Source organism: Pseudochaenichthys georgianus, chromosome 11 (assembly GCF_902827115.2).
Source record: "Pseudochaenichthys georgianus chromosome 11, fPseGeo1.2, whole genome shotgun sequence".
Lineage (NCBI taxonomy): Eukaryota > Metazoa > Chordata > Actinopteri > Perciformes > Channichthyidae > Pseudochaenichthys > Pseudochaenichthys georgianus.
Genome location: NC_047513.1, coordinates 7,900,774 through 7,917,999, shown reverse-complemented (window position 1 = coordinate 7,917,999; position 17,226 = coordinate 7,900,774). Strand labels below are relative to the sequence as shown.

Here is a 17,226-nt window from a genome sequence, read left to right as displayed (position 1 = left end):
TTAATGTTTGGAAGCTTACTAAGAAAACTTAGTTATTCAAAGTTGAAAGTGTAGAAAAAGCTCAAGGTGGATGGGGAATATCCAATCTATGTAGCCTACAATTGGATGTTGGCAAGGTAGAAACTTTTTTTAATTGGTTGCATTCGCAACATTTGATGTCTTTACGTAACTGAAATTTGCTTCACGTTGTGTCTGTAAATTATTCGTTGTGGAGGGGCTGAATTAATTGAGCATACTGCATCTATCTGAAAGCTAACTGAATCTATAGTATGTATAGGCTACACAGCACTATGGCAAAAGTAATTAAAATCCAACTGCAAGCTTTGTTAACATGTCAATAAAACCAGAGTCCTTTAAACTAGATGTTGCATTATCTAAACCAAAATGAGTGCAGAATAAATACAAGATTCACAGCTCTGTTCTCAGACAACCAAATCAGAGCACATGGATACAAAGTAAGCAATATGTTAAAAGATTAAACCTCCTGTCACAAGTGAAGTGAAACCTGTCAAACGGGGTGAAACAGCCATCGGTGGATAATCTCAAAATGCAATCAGCCTGAGGTCAAAACCCATAAAGCAGCCTCACTTAAATGGTCTAAAGATTATGTCATTTAATCCCAAAAAGAGACACGTAAAGATGACCTTAAAGTGGGGCAAGCAGAATTAAACAAGTATATTTGTCTTGCTGTAATAAATAGAGATTATATAAAGGAAGAGCAGGAAATGGGGGTGGAAGCAGATGGAGATTTGTTTTTTGGTTCAAGGCAATATTGGACCGAAATACGTATAAAAGATGCATGAATCACTGCAACTGGCAAACCACTGACTCATGCCTGTTTTTCTACAAAGTTCACCTCAACTTTGTCTACGTTCAGTGGTGACTTTATGAGGTAGACCAATGCAATAGAATGCATCTCAATAACACTATTCTGCAAAAAGGCTACTTCTATATTTCTATAATTGAATCAATTATATGTTTTAACTATGAGGTCAGTTGTACTCTGCATTGCATTATATTCATAGTAGCCCTCTGATACTTTAATTGGGAACCCCTTTATTATAGTACAAAAATGTGTACTTTCACCCCAGAAATAAACATATGATTGAATGTCCACAATTTGGACTATGTCAACAAAAATAAAACATAATTAATTATTTAGAATATAGGTAGATAGAACGTTCTCAAAGTAGCAGATTGAGAAACACGCTACAAATGAAAGGTAAACAACTTCTTATGTGTTAATCTGATTCTGTAAAAAGAGAGACAACTTTTACCAGGAAGGAGCTTGTTCGATTCAACACGAACAATATGTATGTGAAATGTGGTTTCAATTTATGACCATAAAAGATCATTCTTTTGGTCCTCAAGCAGGTGGTCATTTCATTTTCTTTCCCTCCTTTCTCTCTTCCTTTTTTTCTAATTGCGTTTTTGGTACAACTTGTTGATTTTCAGAAAACTTAGAAGCATTGTGTAGCATGGGCCAAAAATGAATAAATGAACTGTTGGAGGCAGATCTGAATGGTGGGCTGTTAAACAAATAATGTTTCCGTTTCGGTAACTTGCGAGATAAGGCATTTGGCATGGAGGTCTGCCCTCATTGAGTGCTATTCTAGTTTTGTTAATCTCCTTTGTGTCTCCTCACTCTGACTCAGCCCTCATTACAGGACTCACACATCACATCAGCCACACTCCAGTGGAAATACAAACACACACCAGGGGATCCAAATCTGACACACATTCACACTCACATGTACACACAGGGTCCAATCACAATGCAAGTGTTGGAGGGGGGTCCAACACGTTCATAATAAAAGCAAAGCAGGGTGATGGATTTGGTTGTTATCCATCTACAACCTTGAGACACACACACGTCATTAAAGAGGGAGGTCGTCGTCACCCTGGTCTCAAGGTCCAAGTAACATTTAATTCCCAGCATATCATCAAGCAATCTTCCACATACAAATGCATCATGGGATTACAGTCAAAAAAAATGTTTTTAAAACCCCACATTTCATAGTTGTACTGGTATATAAGGACAAACAAAGAAGTATTATCAGAGAACAGGAGTCCCTTTAGGTTTAGAAGAAGAAAACAACCTTTATATCTCCGCCTAGTGGTGGATAATGGAACTACAGTACACTCAAATGTTAGACTACTACCACAAATACATGAGGTACTTTTACTGTGTACTTTTTGATTAATACTCTGTCAAACTCCCGTCCCGAGTACAATAATTCATGTATTCTGCTATATTTGATGAGGGATAAAATGTTTTTTTGCAAAAAGTTCTACATGAAATTGATACTGTTGGAATCAGTACTACTTGGACTACTAGCACAAGTACAATCAAGTACTTTTACTGTGTACTTTTTGATTAATACTCGGTCAAACTCCCGTCCTGAGTACAATAATTCCTGTATTGTATATGAACTATGAATTATTGTACTCAGGACAGGAGTTTAACCAAGTATTACTCAAAAGAAAAAGTGTAATTGGCGATTGCACTTCTCAGCGTATAAAAGGATTTACATCCTCCCACACAGTGCACTAGATATCTCACTGACTGTAGTGAGGGAGAGGGAACGAGAGTGAGGAGAGTGCTTGCGGAGTACATTGACCCTTAGGACTACATGAAAGACTGACTGTTATTTTTTTTGGAAGGTTTTTATTAAGAACATTCTTTGTTGTAGGAGCTACAAGGTGTACACATGTTTACAGTAAAAGGAAATAAAACACCTTGGCTATCAATACAAAAATATGTGAATCTCCAATGTTCAAAGTGTGGAATTAAAAATAAAATTGGCTGCAACCACTTCCAGACTTTCGCTGAACATAAAGTGCAACAAATATCAAATGTGCAAACACAGTATCATATATATAAAATATAACGCACAAAACTGAAGCTCACTGCTTTATCAGTCCTCTTGAAACAGTGTCTGCCTGTATGAAAAAGAGGTTTGTCGCTGTGGGGAGTCCGGTGTCATTGTTTGCGTGTGTTGTCCAGAGGGGTTTGTTCTTGATGTGTGAGTAAAGGCCAGTGTAGCTGGGTGTGGCCTTCTATGCATGAATGGTGGTGAGTGCACCTGGAATTGTCCATATCCACCGCCGCTACTGTGGGGGTGAGCATGAATTAATTCCCTCATCAGGGAAAAGCCATCCTGAATAGTGCTTGTAATGTTGGATTCGCTCGACTCTGGCTGTGGCGAATCATTGGAACCCTCCAAACTCGGGGATGAACTTGGTCCGGAAGACGACTCTTCCAGGTCCCCCGTCTCGATGCCGGAGCTAATGGTGCACGTAGCAGGCGAGCCACCCCAGACCTCTTCACACAGCTCGAAAAACAAGAGCACAACACGTCCTTGGCCACTCCAACGCCCAGTGTCCACCGCCTGCTTGTACTTGCTGCAAATATGCTTAATCTTGGCGGTAAATTGGACCTTTGTAATGACGCTCGCGTCGTGAGGGAAATCCTTGTCTGTCGGGGTCCTCGGATACTGTACCTGAAATGTGTCCCCTATATCGCTATATTTAGACTTGCAGGACTCCCAGTCAAAACTCTCCTGTACTTTGGTCGTTTTGTAGTCTAGTGCGACTCTAAGCAGCAGTTCTACCTCGTCGTCAGTCCACAAAAATGCATCCTTTCTTGCACGAATATCGGCCATCTTCTACCCTGTTTGTTTGTGCCTTATGCCCATGCTCAGGGCGTCTTATATTCGCTGCTTTTGGTGTATTTTGTGGCAGAAGTACAGCGCCACTTACAGGCCCGGCATATGTACTACAGCATCTCCAGCGTTTCCGTGTGGACGGAATACTTTTTTGATAACGACTTCGGTTTGTTTTGGTTTCCGTGTGGACGGGGCCTGAGTCATCTCTCTCTTGCAGGTCTCGATCCGTCACTCACTTTCTGCAGGCCAGAACGTTTGTGTGTGCATGAGTGTATGTTGTTGTTGTGTGTCTGTGCTGTCATGCAGAGTGCAGCTGCACAATGACTGTGCTCTGAGAGCCAAAAGGACATACAGTCCTCATCACATCAGCACGACCAACGCTTGAGCAGCAGAGCTACAGTACGCCTCAGATTAAAATGAGAAACTCCCAAAATATTTAAGATTCCTTTCTAACCCTTTCTGTCTCCATACTCAAGGTCTTTGGGAACACTGCACACTTACACACCAGCAAAAACATCAATGTAATTCTCCACATTACTGCCTGATAAAGCAGCTCAGTGGCCTACATAGCAGGAATGAGCAGGAGCTTGAATGAAATGATTGTAGAATGTGTGTGACTTGGATTAGTGTGTAAAGTCTGACTTTTGTTCAACACTCTCAAATTCAAGAAATAGCTGCAATTTTGTAGTATAAAATGCCAATCAAATAGTTAAACACAGACTATGGAAGATGGTAGTTTGAAATCCACAGCTGCAGATAACGTCTATATCGTGACATCTGTAACGCAGATAAACAGGGACACATTTTGGATTAGATCCACAGAATTGATATACTTTGCCTTTTTGCATCTCACTTAACTTTATGTGATTTCAAAACACACACATGGGTATGTCAGATTGTGTAGAATTTCTTAAATGTTTTAATGGTCAAAATAAGTTTATTTATGGCAATCACAATATGAGGTTTTGGCAAATGTTGCTATATCCTAAAAACAAAAAAAGTTACTATGTGTTTAAACTTCTGTACTGTATCTTAAAGGGGTGCATATTTGTACTAGCATTGCTGGGGAGTGGATAGGGTTCATTTAAATGCATTAGGGGACGTGAAGGGACTTGTTTTAGTGGTAAACCCATACTTAGGATAACAAATCTGGATATTTCACCCTGTTGCTACAATTTTGTAGGTATTTGCAGCATTTTCAGCACACTGTCTCACAAGTTCCCAACTTTATGGAAGTGCAGCAATAACTCAGCGTGTGTCCCAAATGCAGACCCTTTAAAATAGAGGTCACATGTCACATATTTGCAATTCCAAAATTGTTAATACTAAGCAGGATGTTCCAATAAGCTATTACATATAATTAACTTAAAGCGAAGACTTGTAGCTTTAAAACACACCTCTCTTTGTCCCTTTTTATCGGTATCTTCTTTTGAACTTCCCTCAAGGTCTCCATCTCTCCTTCTGATTCTTTATCAATTCAATACTTTTATTTCAGGGTCTCTTTTTTCTCTTTTTGTCTTTCATTATACATTGTCTATTTCTCACACATAGCAAGCAACTTTCTTAATCTTTCTTTTAAAAGATCATAGAATCTTCTTCCATTAAAGCTTCCTTCTGTCTGTTTTGCTCCACATTCCTCTTTTCCAATCTCTCAAGTTATTCTGTTATTCCTCTTTCTGTTTTATGACCTCCCTCACCCCTAGTTGTCAGTTAAAAGTCATCGTCCTTCTCCTCCTCTTTGAACCTTGCCCTCTTCCTCCCTTCACTCCCTCAATCTCCATGTTACCCCCTCTCTTTCTCCAACTCCACTCCTCTCTTCTCTTGAGTACATTTTACTCAATCATCCCCTCCTCTCTGTCTGCTCTTTTCCAAGCTCCCTCCTCTCCCGCTCCCCTCCGAATTAAGATTCTGACACTCTCTCTCTCCTTCACTGTTTGTTTTTGCCCTCCTTTTATACTCAGTGTCAGTCTGTCTCACCCCCATTGCTTCTCCTCGTCTTTGATAACCATGGAAACAGAGGAGACACATTGCCATGGCAACAGCGGAAACAGCCTGGGCCTTTTTGTCAGACCGAGGCTTCCTTTCAGCTGCCTGCAGAGAGAGAAAGATGTGGAAGCAAAAGCAGCAGGCGGGGCGGGGGACAACTATGGTCCATGCAGGCACAGACATGGGGTCCTGATGCTCACGTGCAGGAATCATAGCTACAGCGTACCACACACACACACACACACAAAGCTATTTATCCTTTGCCACTTTAAAATGTCACAGGAACGCACAGAAAGCGGAAGTAACACAGTTTCCCACAAGCACTTAAAAGTCAGTTGATATGTGTGCACATACATGTAATAGTAGATACATGCATGCACAAACAAGAAAAGTGCACTGTGTGTAACTCTTCCCTCCCCAGCTAAAAATAGTTGAATCGCACTCCAAGATGGCAGCTAAGAAAACCAAAAAGACATGGATGTATTTATCTCGCATCATGTTTAATAATGAAGTTTAAGTTGAACATTTGAGCGTTTCTATGGATGTGATTTTTTAAGCCATAACAAATTCCAAAATCTGTCCATAGTATATGCAAATCAAAAGTTATTAGGTTATTGAACTTGTAGTTGGAAATACAGGTTTTTGCAGAATACTGATTTATTAAAACTTGGTTGTGTGTGTTTTACTAAAATCACTTTTATTCATCTAGCACGAAACACACATTTGTCACAGGAATGGATGCTTGTTTCTCTCGAGACGTCTGCAGCTCATTCTCCCTTTCATATATTATTCAAGTGAATCCAAGTAAATCCTCAAACTCTCATTCACAGAAACAGAAAGCACAGCATCTGTCTGGAGGTTTCATTGACATTCAAGCTCAGCAGGCAGGCTGAGAATAACAGAGTCCAGTCAGACCAGCAGCGGCTCTCTTTCTCCTCTCCAATGTGAACTCAGAGATCCTCGTGTTTGCCCTTTCCTTCATTACTTCTGCCTCAACTTCACTCACTCTCTTAAGAGAGCAACTCTTCCCTCTTCTCACGATTATTTCAGTACTTTCTCTAGTCAAATACACGTTCGAGGCAGAATAGAAAACATTTCTGGCTTTTTCTACTATGCCAGTCATTCTAAATATTGTACTGTTAAACATGCAACTTATTGCCCTAATGAATTCATTTTCCACATTCCAGCCTCTGCCTGAATGGAAATGCAGGTCAATGTAAACACATAGTCCATATTATGTCAATTGTAATATCATCACAATAGGCTTCACGCCTGAGTGAGCCCCGGACCGGCCTTCATGGGAAACACTGGATGTTAGCGGTTACAGTCCTCAGCTAGCTAACAGGGGGAATTTAGAAACATCACTGCTGTGATCTGATGGTTTAACCAGTGGTGAACCGTCAGGGCCTTCAAGGTATTCAGAGAATACCATGAAACACTCAGATAAAAAAAAATACATAATTGATTTAATTATATAAATACAATTTAATAAAATGTAAATAAAATGAATAAATGAGAATCGTATCTGTGTTGTTGATCTGTAATATTACAGTGTTAAGTTGTTTTGTTTGTCGTTCTCGGTCCTTGCACTACGCATTTTTATAAAAGAAATGCAACCAATCAGATCTGTTTCTGGGTCTCTGGGTAGAATATCCTTCAACCTAGGTATTCTATATCCTTGATAAATGCCCTGGCCGTTAAACTGAATGATAGCGAACGCTCTGATTGACAGTTTGATCAACCAATCATATATTGATTTGTAGCCAATGGGCGTATTCTTTCGGAGTTTCCCACGGTTCCAGGGTGCTCTAGAAGGCCCGTTAGTTTACCTGCGAGACAGAGGATATAGATGCGACGTAACAATTCATTTTCAGTTTTATTCGTTTTAACGTTGACATGGCAACAGGTGAAGAAAATGTTGTTGCGGAATTATTGTCGGTACCTTTTTCAAGACGCCAATTCACTGAAAAGACGGACATTGTAAAAAAAGGCTGTCCAACGCCCGAATATCTTGAGCTGAATCAAGTTGCTAAAGCAGGCTATGTTCGCCATTTTCAGGCTAGCAACTGGGAAAGATACCCGTGGCTTATGGGCTCAGTCACAAAAGGCTCTACTGCTGGGAGTGCTTGCTTTTTGGGACCGAAAAGGGGGCATGGAATTGGAAAGGCTACGATAATCTGAGCTGTGTAACCAAGGCTGCACAAAAACACCAAAACACAGCAGGGCATCTTGAGGCAACGTTCACCATGAAGACCTTTGGAGACTCAAGGATTGATCTACAGCTGGACGAACAGAGACGTAGAGAAACGATCATGCACAACGAAAAGGTGAACAAAAATCAGGAGATTTTGAAACGTCTGACCCACTGTGTGATTTTCCTTGGGAAACAGGAGTTACCTTTCAGGGGCCATGATGAGAGCAGAGAATCAGCCAATCGTGGTAATTACTGGAGCTGCTTACATTTTTAGCAGAATATGATCCAGACTTGCACTACCATTTGTCCACTTCTAAGGTGTTCATTGGAACCTCGAGTCAAATACAGAACGACTTGATAAGTGCTGTTGCCGAAGTGATGGGTGAGACCATCAAAGAAGAAATAAGTAAAGTACCCTTTGTAAGGCAAGGCAAGGCAAGGCAAGGCAAGGCAAGGCAAGGCAAGGCAAGGCAAGGCAAGGCAAGGCAAGGCAAGGCAAGGCAAGTTTATTTATATAGCACTTTTCAACAATCAAAATCAATCAATCAAATCAATCAAATAAACATTAAAAGGAAAAATACATGGATAAAAGTTACAGTGCAGTTTAAGATATGAATAGTTAAATTAAAAGCAGCGACAAAAAGAAAAGTCTTTAGTCTGGATTTAAAAGTAGTCAGAGTTGCAGCGGACCTGCAGGTTTCTGGGAGTTTGTTCCAGATGTTTGGAGGATACTAACTGAACGCTGCTTCTCCATGTTTAGTTCTGACTCTGGAGACAGAAAGCTGACCAGTCCCTGAAGACCTGAGAGATCTGGATGGTTCATCATTTAGCAGGAGGTCAGAAATGTATTTTGGGCCTAAACCATTCAGTGCTTTATAGACCAGCAGCAGTATTTTGAAATCTATCATTTGACACACAGGAAGCCAGTGTAAAGACTTCAGAACAGGAGTGATGTGATCCACTTTCTTAGTGTCAGTGAGGACTCGAGCAGCGGCGTTCTGAATCAGCTGCAGCTTCCTAATAGATGTTTTAGTGAGACCTGTGAAGACACCATTGCAGTAGTCCAGTCTACTGAAGATAAAAGCATGGACAAGTTTTTCCAAATCCTGCTGTGACATTAGTCTTTTAATCCTAGATATGTTCTTTAGGTGATAGTAGGCTGATTTAGTAACTGTTTTAATGTGACTGTTGAAACTCAGGTCAGAGTCCATGACTACACCTAGATCTCTGGCTTTATCTGTTGTTTTGAACATTGCAGACTGAAGCTCAGCGCTCACTTTTACACATTCTGCCTTGGCTCCAAAGACCATTACCTCAGTTTTATCTTTGTAGCTACTAGCTTTAATACTGGATGAAACATCAGCAATGCTGCACAGTTATCGTGTGTTCTTCGGTTTGTAACAGACAGTGCGTAAAAGAGAGGTTCGTCAAATGTGAGGATGTGACAGGGAAGAAACGGGCAGAGGATGTAGCAGCCATGGCCCTTGGTTGATTGGAGGAACATGGATGCATGGACAAACTTGTAGCCCAGTGCTATGACGGTGCTGCCGTTATGGCATCGGGGCTGAACGGAGTCCAAGCCAAGGTCAAGGAAAAGATCCCACAGGCACTTTTCATACACTGTTAATATCTACATGCCTTAATTTGGTTTTATCTCAAGGTGTAGTTAAAATTAAAGAATGCAGAATTTTCCTCTCACACCTTTCTGGCCTGGCTGCGTTCTTTTCTAGATCGCCAAAACTAACGCGGCTGCTTGATTAAATATGCCAGAAGCGACTGCCACGAGTGGCACCAACCAGGTGGAATTTTGCATCAAGATTGGTGTGCACTGTATTTGAAAAGAAGGATGCTCTTAAGGATCTGTTTGAATACATAGTTGAACACCACGAGGAATTTGATGATGCTGCCATTCTGATGGCTACCTATCAAATGAATTTGGCTTTTTCCTTTCAAAGACATATTTGCGCATGCAGAATAAGTCATTTGACATGCATTTTTGTCTGACAAGGGTGGAAGAGTTTTGCATCTGCATTGAAGGGCAGAGGGATCGTTTTGATCAAATATATGATGAGACTGTGCAGGACACCGGCCTGCCAACTGGACAGAAAGCCCAAGGAGATTCCCGCTCACACTACAAGAAGCTGCACAATGGCATTCTTGAGAACATTTTAAATCAGGTGCAAAGTCGGTTTAAAGATCACGAAAAACTGTCATTCCTTTCTCTTCCGGACCCTCAACAGTTCACCAGCTTTAACAGCAAATTCCCTGAAACTGCATTCTCAATGCGTTTGTATCAGACAGTGAATTTACAAGAGAAGTACAACAATGTTTTTTCAAAAGCACGGTATACACAAGACCCTGCCATTTCTTAGCATTTAACTTCCTAATAAATACAGCAGACTTCTTTTTTTTGTAAAAAAAGCTTATTCTTGCCAAGAGTTAGATGAGTTATAACTTTCGTATATGTGCACAAAATATGAAGATGAAGCCAGCAGCTGGTTAGCTTAGCTTAGCATTAACCCTGGAAGCAGGGGTAAACAGCTAGCTTAGCCAAAAGTAGTTAGCAAATCCTAACTGCTCCTGGGCAAAAACATTTTTCGACACTAAACCTTAAACAAAAAACAATACCTACACAATTCAGAGTGAGTAGATGGGGATGGGGGCCATAACAAAAACAGGGCTTCATTCTGGGAGGTAAAGCAAACTGGAGAGGAGTTGTACAACTTGTGAAATTTCACAATAGGAATCAGTTCTTATTTTGGCAAGACATGCTTTATAATGAAACGTACACTAAAAGTATATTGGCTCTAAAAACCAGCTGCTTTTAGAAACAGCTTTGAATTGTGTTATTAAAGTGTCATCTGTGTTTCAAAGCCCTGGATGGTTTGTAATGGAGCCAACATCTTGGCTGCTACCTGCTGGCACCACCCGACAATCTCTACACAAATAAGTCCAACTCGCTGACTCAGCAAAATTATTTTGCTCTGTTACTGTCTCTTCAATAATTTAATATAATCATTTAAAAATGTGTTAATAGAACAAACACCAACATACTGTAAAGACTTCAACACAAACGTTGCGTCACAACTGTGAATCTGAGATGATTAAAATGCCCACCCTCCCATCTGAAAGCAGCCATGACAGAAAACTACACATACATTCATATCCTTGTGTAAATAAAAGAGAAGAAATTTAAACATTTCTGATTCGAAAAAAAAGTTGGATTTATTGTATTTCATCTATAAAGAAAAGACTAATGCAATGAAAGGGATGACCACAGGACATAAAAGTGACGCCAAGAGTCTTAAACCATGGAATAAATGATCCCACATCCCTGCTCCTATCTGGATGTAATTAGTGTTTCACATAAGGAAAGAGACATCAGGAAAAATGTGAGGGTGATTATGTTGCAGCTTTTCAGACTATTTAGATGTTCTCAGTACACACAGTCTTGTATCAACATGTAACGTATCATTTTAATGTAGCCCTCAGCAGGAAACACCTCACACATTTTGTCTTCATACTGACATCAAACAAAACATTACACCACTGCTTTCCGCTTAATATCTGTTATGAAAATCAAGTATGTTAAAGTAAATTAGAAGCTGCAGCCAGTTTGCAGCAGCTGCAGTCATAGAAAACCAAACCTTCCCTCCAAACATTTACAGACAGATTTAGAAAAGACTCTTCTGAAAGCTCATCTCCAGTATCTGATTGTAAAGCCAGATATCTCTAAATCCCAAAACAGCTTTCTCTGTTAAACGGATACAGAGAGTTTAATGCTGTAGGTCTGGAAACCTAGTGCTGGAACTACATATTTTTCCCGTATGTACGCTATAAGAGCAATAACATTAAAGGTCACCTATCATGCTATTTTTAGGCAATAGCACAGGTCTCAGATATATAAATATATATAAAAACATGTCTATGAAGTGTTTTGCTCAAAATACCAAACAGATCACCCATTCTAGCCATGCCTCATATCCCTCTATTTCACTTTCTGTTTCAAAAGTGCTGATTTTATGTATAAAGCTTCTTCTTTTTTTAAAGAGGGGCAGAGTTTATGCCTGCTCATGCAGGAGATTAATGCGATGAAACGCCATATCATGGATTATTAAGGATTATTTCTGAAACAGTATGGAGCTCAAAGGCTTTCTCTCTTGCCGGTTATACCACAAGGTGAGTTCCTTTTTACTTCCTGCTTCTTCACACACATGCTCTCTCCAGTACAGGTTAGCTCTGAGTGTTAGCGATGCTAATGTAAACACTGACCATATTACGTCCAAAACAGTCGGGCATTGTTTCTGATAGCAACGTTTCTGATAGTGCTGTGGGTCTGCATTGCCGATATGACGTCAAATCGCCGTAAATCTGGATCAGCTCCGTTGTTCCCCCATTTTTAGAGATTTGGGTACAGAGGAAAAGAGAGAGGGTTTCATTTTCTGACGCTGCGTGAGTTCCCTGACACACCGGGGACATATATTTATGTATAAAAGACATCAAAAAGTGCATTTTGCATGATAGGCCCCCTTTAAAACATAATACACACAGACATCTCTCTCACTATGATCCAGGCAAACACTTTAGGCCCTTCACCCTGACCCTGACCTACATGCTGCTTTCACTGTCTCTTCTTCTATCTCCCAACCCCCATCACTTCACACGCAACTGGCTTTTACAATGCTAGTGGAATTATAGCCAGACAGACTGTTTATAACATAGTCTTACATGAAAAAACGTTAAAAAAGGTTGTCAGCACAAGACAAAACTACTTACTGTAAAACACTCCAAGGACAGGAAGAGTTAGGGATGCATGATGCTGAAGTATTGAAGTACAATAACTAATTATTTCCATTGTGAACCCAGCTCACACTGTCCGCTGCTGTGAGGAGCGGACAGTGTGAGCTGGGTTCATTTCCTGGTTGCTGCGTGGGGTCTGCGAGACAGCGAGACATTGCAAATGGACGCGGGAAGGGGGGGGGTGCTGAGGGGGCTGCAGCACCCCCTTCTGCGAGGCTCCACTAGCAATAACACACAGACTCACAGCCTCGCCGCGTCCCGCCGTCTCAGGGAGGAGAAATCGGCGGAGCTGCAGCTGAGAAAAGATTGAGTGTGTGTGTGTGAGGAAGTTTGGTCCATTTGGACCAATCCGCGGACTTAACGTAACGGCTCCGCGGACGTAACGGCTCCGCGGACTAAGCGGCTCCGCGGACGTAACGTGACGGCTCCGCGGATAAGTCCATTTGGACCAATGGGTCCATTTGGGTATGGGCACGTCACTGTACCCAGGAAGAAAATAATGGAAAAAGAGAAATGTCCAATCAGGCGTTCTGGGGCAGCACAGACAGGTCTTCTCTGTGTTAGAGTTGTACTCGCTACAGGGTGTACTTTGAGGGTTTGTGACTCTGCAGACCGTTTACATGCAGAAAAACCTTCATAACACAAGGGGACGGGTGATAACTGGAAAAGCTTGACATGGGACCTTTAAATTTGTGATGAAAATATATATATATATATATATATATATAATATATATCTTCCCGCATGTTACCAGGTTGAAAAAATAATTTAAACACGAAGTAAATTCTTGATGAATTAAAGTAAATGGGGGCAGTGTTTAACAACAGCAAAGTCTATCTTTTACACAACTCATTCAGTATAATTCAAAGTCTAATTTATCCAATAGTATGCTCCCTACTTCCCAAACGGATGCATTTTCACAAAAAACGTGTGGAACCCTGTTGCATAAAAAGTACACTAATACTAATCCGTGCGAGTCTGAAGTGTTTTAAAGACTACTATATTTTGGTAGATTTTCTCCCACTCTCCCCTCTGCCTGAAACGCCTCCATTGAACTGCAACACATTGAACATGATAAGGAATGGACATCTCTCAGCAGTTGACAAATCCCAACAAATCCCATCTAACCAATCAGAGCAGACTGGGCTCTGGTTTCAGACAGAGGGTGAAAAGAGTAGTATACAGGCAGTATGAGAAAAATAAAGAGCTTTTTGAACATTAAAGCATGGAGACATGTCACAGTCGAGGCACTAAATACAGAACCTGAAATGAGCACAATAGGGCCCCTTTAACTGAGTTTGGGTCTCACAGATGCTACTTTTCTTCGGTCCTGTTTTTATCTGCCTTCAGGTTGGGGTTTAGCATTCATTTAAATGTGCTGATGCTTTCCGTAGTCTATATGTTCCACTACTTACTCTTCCAGCAACATCCTGCTTCACTTTCACACACACATGCAGATCCTCCACTGGAAGCTTCCAGCAACAACCATCATAGTTCACCTTTATCCAGAGAGCAGCTCACACAACAGGAGCAGGCTCAGTGCCTTGCTCAAAGGCACGCTGTCATAGATAGTTTCTCTTACCTGCCACACGAACCACCGCCCTCTCCGCCGGGTCCAGCACCGAGTCCTGGCTCTTCCTCTTCCTCCTCTCATGTTTGGACAGGTTCCAGGGCAGCGTGTCCCCGGGGGGCCCCACGGGTCCCGAGGGGCACGGGGACAGCGACCCCCCTGAGCGCTCGCTACGGAAGGACGGCTCGCTGATGCAGGAGCGCTCGCTCAGAGTGTCATCGTCTGAAGACTCCATCTTACTTCAAGGCTGCAGGGAGGATGGAAGAGGAAGAGGAGAAAGAAGGAGGGATGGTGGAGGAGAGAGGGATGTAGAGCATTGGGGGGAGGGGAGGGAAAGAAGGTCAAAAGGAGGGAGGAGGAAAGAAGAATTGAAGCGGAAGAGAAGAGAGAGAGCTTTAGTTGAAGTGGAGAGGCTGTATCATGTATTGCTGGCGTACAGTGTGATCACGCAGGGGCTATGAATGATGCAAAGTAACACACAGCGGTAATAATAGAACGATGAAGAGGAAGGAACAACTGGGTTAAGTTAGTCATCACGTTAGGAGGCTGCAGTGACAACCCGCTGTCGAGGAGCAGAGCGCACATGACAGCTGAGAGGAGAGTACACTTTACTAAAACCTTAGCCTATGGACAATGTATTATGATGAACTCCTGACTTCCTAATACTCCCATAACTGCATTTGACAAGGGGCTGAGAAAAGATGTCAGCACCAAGTTGGTCAAAAAACATCACTTAAGACAGAAAGAGTTGGAAATGCATGATATTGAATCCTTTTCCAATCTTGTCCACGCTACTGTTGGTTTGCTATTCTAGTGGCATACAGTGGGTGCTTCACTATGTCGTGACCCATACAAAAAGAAAGCTTTTCACATTTCCTCTAATGCCAAAACGACAAATGTAAACATAATCATGATGAAATATTTACGTAATTCTTGACTTACCCATCATTACAAAAAAAGATAAAAATCACGTCAGCACTTTACTGAGTAGTCTCACAGAGCTGCAGACATGGCTGTAGACTCTTTGCAAGACATTTACATTTTTGCATGTTTTCACATAATTTATAAACTTCAATGATTTCAATTAAAATAAATAAATATCGTTTTTATACTACTTTTATAAAGTTATATACGTTTTGATGTATGTTGATGTGGCTTATAAGTAACTACGGTACGTCTACGCAATTTACAAGCCTTATTATTTTCTAACACATGGTTTTGTTCTAATAGACGGTCAAGTTGACTCCCTTTTAAGCGCTCTAATTCTCCTTAGTAATTCAAATGTTTCCTCTTAATACACCAAGGCAAATTCCTTGTGAATAAATAACTAATAAAAGCACAATAAACTCATTGAGATTACAGTGAAATAATAGTAAACTAAATTGTAAGTTGATATATAATGTCTTTGTGTGATCATAAAGAGAACAGCTTGCAATAAAAAATCTTTAATTTAATTATAGTTCAGCACCATATCAATTAAAATAAATCACTGAGGACACATAACGTCTAATGGAGCCGATTTATTGATGACATTTAAGATGCCAGCGGTGATGGAAGAGAGACAGATATGTGCTTCGGGAGGGACTCTCTCACTTGCCTCAGACATAAAGAAAGGGGGTGGAAAGAGGAAGAGATGAGATTTCAAAGCTCTAGTGTTGCTATTTTTAAAGAAAGTCAATAAGCCTTGAAGACAGGGGAGTTGTATTCTCTTTTCATCGTCTCACTTTCACATTTGGATTCTCTTCTTTCCCTCTGTTTGCTTCTCTTTATCTGTTGCTCATCCATCGTTACACTCATTGACACTAAGGTTCAATTCAGAAAGTGACTTCTCACACACTAGACAGGAGCGCGCGCGTGTGTGTGTGTGTGTGTGTGTGTGTGTGTGTGTGTGTGTGTGTGTGTGTGTGTGTGTGTGTGTGTGTGTGTGTGTGTGTGTGTGTGTGTGTGTGTGTGTGTGTGTGTGTGTGTGTGTGTGTGTGTGTGTGTGTGTGTGTGTGTGTGTGTGTGTGTGTGTGTGTGTGTGTGTGTGTGTGTGTGTGGACTCTGGGGACCTGACAATCTGATCTGTCCGTCACAGCATCGTAAATCAATACGTGTCCTGAGAGAATGAATTGCCTGGCTCCACGGGGACCAACAGCAGAGAGCTGGTAACATGAGCACACACACTCTGTGCAGAATGCTTTCATTTCAAATAAAGAGGGGGTGTTTCCTTCCCTGTAGTGTGTTAAATAGGTAAATGGTCTGGAAAGGCTAAATATCCAAAGTTCCTTCCAGAGGGGGTTTCTCTCCCACACACTCCCCTCCCCCTTGTTTGATTGTTTGACACCTTGGAAACATTCAAACTTATAGTCCTAATTAATTACACACACTTCTTCTAGGAGTAGCTCATGTCCAACAACACAAGTCAGGATCACTTCAGTGTTCAACATTTAGAAGGTTTTCACCAGAGGCAAAACCATGTGGTCTGTGATTAAACGGATGAAAGCACAGAGTAAAGCAGTTTCTGTGTCAAAAACCAGTATTTTACTAATGCTCTTTGCACACAGGATGCTACCAAATAACAGTGGCTTTTTTGTTTCTCTGACAAGATCCAAGCACCCATATATATTGGGTAAACATCTGTCTTAAAAGTCAAGAAAGGAAAAGGTCCAGCCTCGAAGATCAAACGATTACAAAGAAGTGTCTCTGCCGTGAGGAACACAAAACATTAGGAGTGAAAGTAAAGAAGAGAGGTCCACCGTGTTCTTCTGGCAAAAGGTTGAAAGGCCTTTTGTCAGACCTCCTTGGACCTTTTTCCTTTTATGGATACAAAGTTTATTTATGACAGCTTTTGGCAGACAATCACAATGTAACACGTACTCAAAAGCAAGCAGACCATAAACCTGATCAAAATATTGGATTGCTCTTTGTTTGAAAATCGTTGAAAACATTTAGGATATCTACATACACAGCCCAACAAAATATATTAGTCCATTGTGTGACATCAAAAGCCCCCGATCTCTTTTTAT

General features: G+C 41.1%; 1 protein-coding gene across 1 annotated transcript in view; it reads right to left on the bottom strand.

Moving 5' to 3' along the window:
- The window catches only part of LOC117455659 (microtubule-actin cross-linking factor 1, isoforms 1/2/3/4/5-like), a 256,966-nt gene that overhangs the window by 233,672 nt on the left and 6,068 nt on the right, over positions 1–17,226 (bottom strand). The window contains exon 2 of the mRNA XM_071204800.1: positions 14,231–14,465. Coding sequence (XP_071060901.1) covers positions 14,231–14,453 — 223 coding nt within the window. The 5' untranslated portion in view covers positions 14,454–14,465. The remainder of the gene's footprint in view (positions 1–14,230; positions 14,466–17,226) is intronic.